The 10762-nt window shown below is 34.2% G+C and overlaps 1 protein-coding gene across 2 annotated transcripts; it reads left to right on the top strand.

Annotated features, from left to right (window-relative positions):
- The first annotated feature begins 1031 nt into the window (after nucleotides 1-1031).
- Nucleotides 1032-10431, top strand: LOC140970567 (sphingoid long-chain bases kinase 1-like). 2 transcript variants are annotated; one of them, XM_073432369.1, is made up of 9 exons: nucleotides 1032-1205; nucleotides 2484-3005; nucleotides 3091-3453; nucleotides 4845-4938; nucleotides 5025-5062; nucleotides 5895-6041; nucleotides 6644-6743; nucleotides 8648-9582; nucleotides 9881-10431. In XM_073432369.1, exons 2-9 carry the CDS (start codon nucleotides 2589-2591, stop codon nucleotides 10028-10030), a joined length of 2244 nt encoding a protein of 747 aa, XP_073288470.1. In that variant the 5' UTR covers nucleotides 1032-1205; nucleotides 2484-2588; the 3' UTR covers nucleotides 10031-10431. The 2 variants fall into 2 exon arrangements, with proteins under 2 accessions (XP_073288470.1, XP_073288473.1); XM_073432372.1 differs by lacking the exon at nucleotides 1032-1205 and adding an exon at nucleotides 2026-2048.
- Nucleotides 10432-10762: the final 331 nt, after the last annotated feature.

Raw genomic sequence — 10762 nt, 5'->3', positions numbered from 1 at the left:
TCGAAATCCATTCAACCCTTCTAACATGAACACAACCTAAAATTAATTAAAAATATAGTAGCAGATGGATTATTGTTATGGGAATTCCAAACCCGCTATTAATTATTCACAAAACTCTCGTGAGACAGTTTCACAAGTCAATTTTGTGAGACGAATCTACAACCCGACCAGATTCATGAAAATATTAATTTTTTAAGTATGAATTAGGTTGATCAGTGAGATCATCTCACAAAAAACTCACTCTTAATTATTTTAGACAGATATAATAGTGATTGGAAAAGAATTTACGAGCGTCATTTCAAATCCACTTTCAAATCAAGTTCATTCGATCAAATTAAAGCAATGAATTCGAACAAAAGTTCAAAGATTTTATAGATAATCAACAATTAAATTTACTTTAGTGTACTATAGTGAATAATCCACCCAAGCGTGTTAAATTAGACGTCCCAACCATTTGTCCATGCACTAATTTATTAAGAAAATAAAAAATTTAGGCAAAAACTCGTGTGAGACAATCTCATGGATCGTATTTTGTTAGACATATATCTTATTTGGATCATCCATGAAAAAATATTACCTTTTATGTTAAGAATATTATTTTTTATTATAAATATCGGTAGGGTTGACCCGTCTCACAAATAAAGATCCGTGAGACCGCTCACAAGAGACGTACTCAAAAATTTAACTTCAGATATTTTGGAATAAAACAACAATTAAATTAGCATATTATAAATATGATCTTATCCGTGTATTTTTTAAAAAATCAAACACTCTATTTAAAAATTTGTAAACACGAGAAAAAATATGATATTATTTTTGAGTAAGAGAAAAAACTCGAAATCTCAACTCAAATTTTAGATATTATATTCATACGAGCTACAAGCTATCGATACAAACCAAATGAAAAAGTCGGAATCAAAATTAGGAAGAGCATCATTGTACCAAACAAGAACAAAGATAAACAAAAAGGAATAAATAATAGTTATTAATTAAATAATAATAATGAATAAAGAAATAAGGAAAAAAGAGAGTGCAGAAAATGGAGGAATAAAGAAAGCTAAAAAATCAAAGGCAAAAAACAGTATATGGTTCGCACCTTGTTATTCCTCTTTTCCCCAAACTACCCACCCACCTCCCCCACTTCCACCGATCGCAGAGTCCCCAATCACCGGAGACAATCTTTATTGTATGCGAAATCAAGAAAGGCAAGATATTTCTCAACTCCCCGATGCGTGGGTTTTCGTTTATATGCGTGTAGATTTTCTGCTGTGGTTTTTGGTTCTGGGTTTTCTTGGAATATTTTTACTTCTTTTGCTCAGTGATCGGATTGTATTCGAGATGGATTGAGCTAAATTTAGCCTGGGATATTGAATTTCGGGTTTCTGCTGCTTTTTTTTTTGGCTGTGTTAATTAGAGATCAATATTATTTCTTTATTTAGGTTGTTTGAACGCTGGATTAATGCGTTACTGGATGATTAACTGGGGATTTTGTAGGTTTCGTTGTCAAATTATCTGCCCAGTTTTTGTGAAAACTAGATATTTTTTTTGAGTTTCAAATTTTGCTGTCAGCTATGTCAACACTGTGTGATGGAAGTAACCGGCTATACTTATAGCATAGGAAGACTGCTCCAATGTCTTCTTCTTTTTCACTTTGTTCTGATATAATTTAACGGCAGTCTTCAGTTTATGCTTTCCATTTCAAATGCCAATGTGCCAAATTAGAATAGGGTTGAGCATATATCAGAAAAATCCTGAGGACTGGATAGTTGCTTGGAAAGAAATGAAAACTCCATCTCATGCATGCGCACCTTATTGTATGCATCTGTTTGATGGATGCTTTCATCATCTGTATGGGAAGTAGGGATCTGGGCGTGTATCTGTTTATAGTTCAATTGTAATGTTTGGTGGAACCCAAAATCCCTTTTTTAAAACATGTGTGTATAATATATGAATAACGGACAAGGTGTAAGCTTAGAAGGATCGGGTAAATCACTACCTTGGCCTCTGACTCCCTTAGTCACAATGACGATTTGGTTCATGAAAAACTGGTAAAACTGCTTTACTAGGCTGTTATTGTTATTTTTTGTTTCTTGGTTGAAGTATCAAACTTGGTTCTAAGAGTAGATGTTATTTCTTACATATGTACTGAAGTTTTTAAGAATGTATTCTGATTGAGAAGCTATCTATTCAAAATGTTGTTTTGGTGTGTAGATTGTTTAAGTGCTTTTGTAGAAGCCAAAAACGCAACTTCTGATCTTCTGTTTCAGCTTCTTAAAAAATAAGAAGATCCTATTTTTACTATTGTCTAAATGTGAAAACCACTTTTTTTAAAAGAAGCCCAGAATAATATTGTATTTTTGAGATGAACATAATGGACGCTCAAGTTTATCGATAGTTTAATTTATTTGCGTATAAAATGGTAATATTTAACTTTTATTTGGAGTATTTTGATAATGGTGAAATATACATGATACATAATGCAGGAGGACTTATGCTCATACTCTCTTTTTGGAAACTGAATCTCTGGTCAAAAAGTTATACATATGCGTAGTTAAATGTTCCTCCTTCTCCGACATCCCTAGGTCAATATGCAGAAGAATGGGAGTCTATCTAAGAATGGTTCTTTGAGACTGACAACTTCACAATCCCTTCGTCGTCTGGGGCTTTGTTCCCAAATTTCAACTGCACATCACACATCCCCAGCTGTTTTTCCAGAAAAACGCAGTAGAGGGAAGGCTGCCACAAGTGGTGATATTGGCTTCAGCAATGATTATTCTAACAAAGCTAAGAGGGTGGAACACAAGATTGATATTGGGGATGAGCAATCTGACTTACTGGGATACGAAGTGTTTTCTGGGAAACTTTCATTGGACAAAAGGGGATCTAGTAAAAATTCTGAGGTGCAAGCATCAGAGAAAAAGGACATAGATGCAGTTGATGCTAAACTGACGAGCAAGGCATTGATTTGGGGTTCGGAGATGTTGTTTCTAGAAGATTTGGTTTCGGTAATCTTATATCGGTTCATTGTTAATTTTCTTCATTTTATCCTAATTGAACTGATTTGGAAGCAATATCTATTTTATTTTGCAGCTATCTTACTGTGTTGGTCTTAGACATTTTACTTTGCATGCTTATCCATTAAGAAAGGGTTCGTGTGGTGGCCTTTTTATCAAAAGTGGGAGAAATCGAAAAGACTATCGCTTTTTAGCTCCTAACTCAGAGGATGCACTTCAGTGGGTTAATGCTTTTGCAGATCAGCAGTGTTTTGTGAATTGCTTGCCTCATCCTCTAGCTTCTAAGAAGCAGAGGTCAGATCAACTTTTCAATGAATTCCCTCCTGAGTCATACATAAGATGTAAGAGTCGACCCAAAATGCTCGTCATTTTAAACCCTCGGTCTGGGCGCGGTCGTTCAAGCAAAGTATTTCATGGCCTGGTCGAACCCATATTTAAAGTAAGTTGTTTTTGGTATTTTTTACTTAAGCTACATGATGTAGATAATACTATTATGATCTGCATTGCATGTGGAGACTCTGAGATCTATTAACTTTTATTTGTACTTTAGATTTAATTGGATTGAAGAAAGACCAGATGATGGAGTGCTTTAGCGATAAATATTAACATTCCTTTAATTTTATTTCAAATCAAAATACTTTAAACAATAATATTAAGTGCTTTGGTAAATAAATACAAGAAAGTTGTTCCCTTTCCCTTAATTTTTCAATTCATAAATAACATCTGGACCAGAGAGTTACTCCCAAAATGCTGTGATGTAATTCAGTTCCGATTCTCGTAACTTGATTGGTATCAGAAAATTTTCTGCTCAAACTGGGTCAAGTCACAAATGTATTATTTGTGGGCTTATTGTTAAATACCGTAACGCCCCAAGAATCACTTCATTTTGGCTAAGTGAGCAAATAGTTATTCCTTGAATACTTTAATTGTCTGGTCAAACTTTTTTGAACAACTTGTAAGCTCTCCTAGTCTCCTGTAAGATGTTTTAGGAGTTTATAAGTTTTATGGTCATATTATAATAATATGCTGCCAAGATGTATAATAATATGCTGCCAAGATGTTTGAATAAATAAGATATTTAAATTTGAAGATTTGATATCAAATTATCAATTGTTTATTATTATAAGATGTTTTTATTATGACAATTACAAAAACAGATGTGATATTATGAATATAATTCAAATAATTATTTTGTATATTTTTATATATTAAAATAAAATTTTATTATTATTATTATTATCATTACTACTTATGTTATTATTATTACTGTAGTTAGCATAATAGTTAATAAATATTATTGCCATTATAATCATTATAAATATTACCTTTTTTTCTAAGTTCTATTACTGTTAATATTTTTAATATCACAGCCATGAAATCTATTTTCATAATATATTTTACGATTTTAGATATCATAAAAGTCGTGGGGATGATTTAGGTCTAAAAATACAAGTTAGGATAAATTAACTTTTTCTAAACCAGCTTATAAGTTGTCTATGAGCTTATTTTTCAATCTTATAAACTATTTTATACTTTTTTCACCAAACAGTTTTTGAGAGCTTATAAGCTTTCCCAAACACCCTTTTACAAATTGTTGGTGTGCTAGCTTTTAATTTTGTTTAGGGCATTCCAAGTTTGATGTTGATGTTTCCTTCGACCTTGCGTCCTACATATGCATCAAAATAAAGTGATTTTTCAATGTAAAACTGGATTAATTAATGAAAATTACGATTCAGTAGGTTTATAATTTATACATTAAATCATTGAAATGGTCACACTTATCAGGAGGTGGACAGGTAATTAAAGTCTTCTTACCTTGCTAATTTACAGATTGCAGGATTTGAGTTAGAGGTTGTTAACACAACATCTGCTGGTCATGCTAAGAAACTCGCAGCCAGTGTTGATTTCAGTACATGTCCTGATGGTACTTCCATTCTACTTTATAACCAATTCCGATCCAGTTGCATTGATCTATCTGACTGCTAGTTCAATGTTTTTTTTTCATTTCAGGTATTATATGCGTCGGAGGGGATGGGATTGTAAATGAGGTTTTCTGAATTCCTTTTATCTTTTCTGTTTTTCTTAGGAAGGGAATACTTTCGACAGATTAGTTATATTTTCTCAGTGATCGGAATTTTTTGATTCCAAGGCTGTGCATTTTCCGTTATGATTGTTGGTGTGTAATATTTTTTATGTTGACGAAGGAACAATCTGAATTTCTAGACTGGAATTCATAATCTTTATTGAGGTGGTTTTCATACTAATTTTATTAGGAGGTTTTTTGATATTCTGGCCGATTTGGTTGACCAGATTATTATTGGTATGAATGCTTGTTTTTTGACCTAGAGCATTACTATTGTACCTAAGATGGTTTCCTGCAAATTATAATGTTTGGAGGATTACTCTCCTACTGATATCATCTGTTGTTTTTTACAAGTTCACAAAAATTTGGCACTTTTAAGTTCTCAGACAGTTGTGGTGACAAGTGGATGTGGCTGTACTCTAAATCATTTGAAATTTCATCACCTGTCTAGGGGTCTTTAACCTTGTTTTTCTGTGTTTCCGCTGCTGAATTTCAGCAGTTTTGTGGTTACTGTTGTCTATGGTCTTTTGAAAAATTATTAACTAGGTGACTAGCAATTTCTGTGACGTAAAAAACTAGTAGATGATCAAAGCGATTATTGTGTCTTTTCTAATGATATTCTTTGACCGTTTCTTTCATGTCTTTGTTTAGTTTGAACTTTACACCTTACACTTCTGAAAGTTGTAATAGTTTTTATTGCTCACACGAAGAAATGGATTCTGGTTCTTAATAGTATTACAATTTCTGAAGAGGCTACTTTGTGTTTCATAATTTTTGTTTGTGTTTCCTAAATGCAGGTTTTGAATGGTTTACTGAGTAGAGACAACCAAAAAGAAGCCATTTCAGTTCCAATTGGAATCATACCTGCTGGCTCTGATAATTCCTTGGTCTGGACTGTCCTAGGGATTAGAGATCCGATATCTGCAGCAATTGCTATAGTTAAGGTACTTTTTTTAATTTGATATTTTGTATGAAATACCCGGAATAGGTTATTCTATTGAACTCACTCTAATACTGAGTCGCAAGGTACATTTTTCACACGCAAGATCACACATAAAATCTACTCAGGACTAAAAGTTTGAGCGAGTGGGCCAGAAACTTTTATGATGCTAAATCACTATTGAGCTAGTCATCAAATAAGTTAATGATTTCTTGTGAACATCGATGAGCTGGATTTTCCCAAAAAAGGTTTCATTTTTCTGATTTAGTCAATTGAAACCGCACATTTAAAGTGCTGGTTTTGTACATTTTGATCATAGTTAACATTGAAGTTTTTTTAGGTGACTACATGATTAGGCTGAGAGTGTTTATTTAGGGGCACATGCATAGAATTTGTCCATTCCATGTCACCGAGAAAAGAACTGTAGATACATGAAGAAGGAATATCGTCGTGATTTCTTATTACTCAAAAGTGTATGCACAATTTGCGACTGATTCATGACTTGTGGTGTTTATTATCGGTTAATCACTCAGAATAAATGGATATAAATCAGAAACTTCTCCACAGAATACTGGATCATATGTATGTTTTTTGGGCTGGTTTCAGGGAGGTCTTACTGCGACCGATGTTTTTGCTGTGGAGTGGATTCACAACGGAGAGATTCATTTTGGGATGACAGTTGCATACTTTGGTTTTATTAGCGATGGTAATCAAGTTGCACTAAGCTTGAGTTTAATTTTAATTTCAGATTTTCATTGGGATGTTGGTGACATTGTTTTCCATCCGTCTGTGCTAACTTTTTGAAGTTTGTTTCATTGAAGCCAGTAGTTCTTTTACTTACATTTGAGTGCTGAAATCTGATATGCTGAACTCTTATGCTCTAGTAATTGTTGATACATTCTTGCTAGTCAACCTGTTAATATACGGTGGATATTTTACTATACTAAGTCTAGCAATATTTTCTACTTCCAGAATTTGCCAAATTGCCTATGCCATCATACTGTAAACTGTAGGATCACTAAGTGGAGTTGTTTCTGTATCTGCGAAAAACGGTTGGTGAATCTTGTGAGAACCATTGCAATGTAGGCAGTTTAAGAAAGAGGCAGGAGTTCAAATTAATAATGTGTGGCTCTACTAATAAAATGGAAAGGTGATAACACTTGGTCTCTATATTTAAGATGATTGTGCATTTTCTCTTTCTCAAAGAGATGCTGTGTGGATATATCCCAACATGATAGTTTACTATTAAAACGGATTCTTGTCATCATGATGTTAGCAGGAAGTTCATTTCCATGTATGAAAGTTACAGTGGGAGATACAGATGAATTTGATCTGTCTCAGACTCTCACCTCAGTAAAGCTTTGAATTTTTCACCGAAGGGTGTTTAGATTTATGTGGGCGCCACTTGAATCTGGATATGGATTGCCAAGTAGATTTTCATGTATTTTATAAAAAATTTGAAATATTTTCCGTGGATTATAATACTAGATTGGCGGCTCAGATTAAGATTGTGATACAGTTTTGCAGTCTGTTTTGGCGTCTTGTGATGGATAATATCGGAATTAAGTTTTGGTGAAACAGACTTTGCTAGTTATTTTGTGTATTTTTTTTGTTCCAGTGATACTTCATGCATCATTTTTAAATTAAAACTGATATAATACTTTTAGATTCTACTAGAAATATGGCTGTTTGTTTAATTGAAGGTGGTTCTTCCTTGATATGGGAAACTAAGATCTCTAAATCCTGCCTGTCGTCTTTATGATACTTGGATCAAAGGGTTTGAGAGTCAGATCGAAGCGATGTTTATTTTGAGGTGGTTATTCATTGTTGTTGGATTGGGAGAGTGGAAAAAAATTGTTAAATGTGGCCTACACATTGTTTTTATAAATTACTTGAAAAATATTTTTTGGTGACCTGCATTGATGACTACTTTGTAATTTGATTGAACTTCCAAACCCTTTTCCCATACTCGCCTGGGGTGGATGTATTAATCTCATCTTCTCTAATTTTTTAAAATTAAACCTGAAAAGACTGAAATTATTTCATAACTATAGTTCATGTGATTTTAGATTCGTATTCTCTAGATTTTCTGTTAATTGTGGTTTAGATTGCCGTAGAGGTGAATTTTTTGAACTGACATGTAAACCATCTTAAGCAAATCTTTAATACTTTTTATGAATTTCTCTACTTTAATTTTTTAGAAATGTGCTACTTTCCTCGTCTATGTTGTCGTTACTAAACTAATTTTAACATTATCCTTTTCTCCCAGACTTGATCGATGGAAATTTGTATGGTCGTGAGAATCTTGTGACGATGTCTTTGCGTTGTGTTTTAAGTTAGTTTTCTTGTAACGGTGTTGCGGATTACTCATCCGCGCATATGGTGTAACCTCTTAATATTATAATAAATTTAGTTTCCTATCAATTTTTTTTTTAACATTATCCTGGCACAACTGGTACTGTTTGTACTATCTAAATCACCTCATGTTTCAGCATTCAATCACATAAATTTTTGCTCATTCGGTAGCACGCTAATATTTTTCCAGTTATGCCTTATGACACTTAATTTCATGGAAATTAATTTTTATTGCGAGATTGGTTCTTACTGCAGTGTTGGAGCTCTCTGATAAATACCAGAAACGATTTGGACCTTTACGTTATTTTGTGGCTGGTTTTCTCAAATTTTTGTGCTTGCCAAAGTACAGTTACGAGGTGGAATATCTTCCAGCACAAAGAGTATCTGGAGAGGTCAAAATTTCAGCTGATCGGGAAATTATTGACATGTCAGAGTTATACACCGATATTATGAGGAGATCAAGCAAGGAAGGCCTTCCTCGAGCGTCTAGCTTATCAAGTATTGATTCAATAATGACTCCAAGTCGAATGTCTGGAGGAGATTTAGATGCTACCTGTAGCAGCAGTGAACCATCCGAATATGTGCGAGCCATAGATCCAAAGTCAAAACGGCTATCAGTTGGAAGAAGCAATTTAGCAGCCGAACCGGAAGTTATCCATCCGCAAATGCCACATACAGGGACTCCAAACTGGCCCAGGACTAGGTCCAAGTCAAGGACGGATAAGGGATGGGCTGGATTAACTATCACAACTGATAACACTATGTCTTCTTGGGGAAATACCGTAACTAATGATAGAGAGGATAACTCATCAACAATATCCGATCCTGGTCCGATTTGGGATGCGGAGCCTCGGTGGGACGCCGAGCCTAACTGGGATGTGGAAAATCCAATTGAATTCCCAAGACCATCCGAAGATTTGGTGGCTAATGAAAAGAAGGAAATGCTGCCAAAAGATGAAGAGAAATGGGTGCAATCTAAGGGCCAATTTCTTGGTGTGCTGGTGTGCAATCACTCGTGTAAAACTGTTCAAAGTTTGAGTTCTCAAGTGGTGGCCCCAAAAGCAGAGCATGATGACAACACTTTGGATTTGTTATTGGTTCGTGGAAGTGGACGATTGAGGCTGTTGAGATTCCTGTTGAATTTACAAAGGGGCAAGCACATTTCATTACCATATGTTGAATATATCAAGGTAAAGCTGTCTATCAGACCATATTTATGTATTGAAAATAAAATATAAATAAATAAATACAGCTTCATTTGCTAAGCTGGAGACAATTATTTACCCACAACCTTATAGTTTTGGAATTGTTTTCAAAACCTTTTTGCTTGAGAAATGTTCCTTTCTTGTGAGGAATTTTTCTAAGACAGCTCTTGCCCATATAGGATAATTTTTTTTCCCTATAATTATCGATAAACTAATTGCAGCTTCCAAGCTCGAGTATATAGCGTATACCCACTTTTCTGATAAAAATATTCACCAAATGCAGGTAAAATCGGTGAAGGTTAAACCTGGAAAACGCACGCACAATGGCTGTGGAATTGATGGTGAACTATTCCCCGTAAATGGTCAAGCGATATGTTCGTTACTTCCAGATCAATGCAGGCTTATTGGCCGCTCCCCTTGTTCTAGCAAGTAGCCATTCATCTTTCTATTTTTTCAGCTAAGGATAATGCAGCTAGCTGCACGTCCTCCAGGGAACTTATGATGGCGCATATATAGAGGCAGCATTTCACTGAGATAATTAATTCCCAAGTCTAGTTTGTGACCGAGTTTGTGTGTTGTAAATTTTGTCAGCATCTTTGTAGCTTCATTCTTTCTACTTGTCTTGAATGTTTTATGTGTATCATATGACTAATCCAACTTGCTCGACGGTAGTGGAGTGGGTTTTCATGAGTTGGGTCTTAGTTCAAGCCACGGAATTATTTCTTGTATCATGGCCACACATTCAGTATTACGTGCAATTGCAATATGGCTTTGTGTGCAATGTAGTGCTCTCCGATATCTGGATTTTGTATGTCAAATTTTCAATTTGCAGAACTCTTGTCCTCTAATTTCTGATAATTTTTTGTTTCCAATTTTCATTACATGAAGTAAACTTTGTTAATGCCTGTAACACATGAAATATTGCTTCAAAGTGGAAGCCTGGTGCAAATCTAAAATTTGATTTTCCGGCTGGGGAAAATGAGTAAATGTTTTAATCAGGAACTATTCTATATCAAAATTTTAGTCTAGAAAACGTGTTTGTGTTTTTTCCACAAGCAGTGGTAAGTTGAGAAATAGGATAATAATTCAAGTCACCTATATGTCAAGGGATATTTTTACTATATATTTTAGCTTACCAATAAATCTTGTTAAATCAATTTTTTAT

The sequence above is a fragment of the Primulina huaijiensis genome, chromosome 2, assembly GCF_012295235.1.
Source record: "Primulina huaijiensis isolate GDHJ02 chromosome 2, ASM1229523v2, whole genome shotgun sequence".
Classification (NCBI taxonomy): Eukaryota; Viridiplantae; Streptophyta; class Magnoliopsida; order Lamiales; family Gesneriaceae; genus Primulina; species Primulina huaijiensis.
This window is presented reverse-complemented; position numbering and strand designations above follow the sequence as displayed.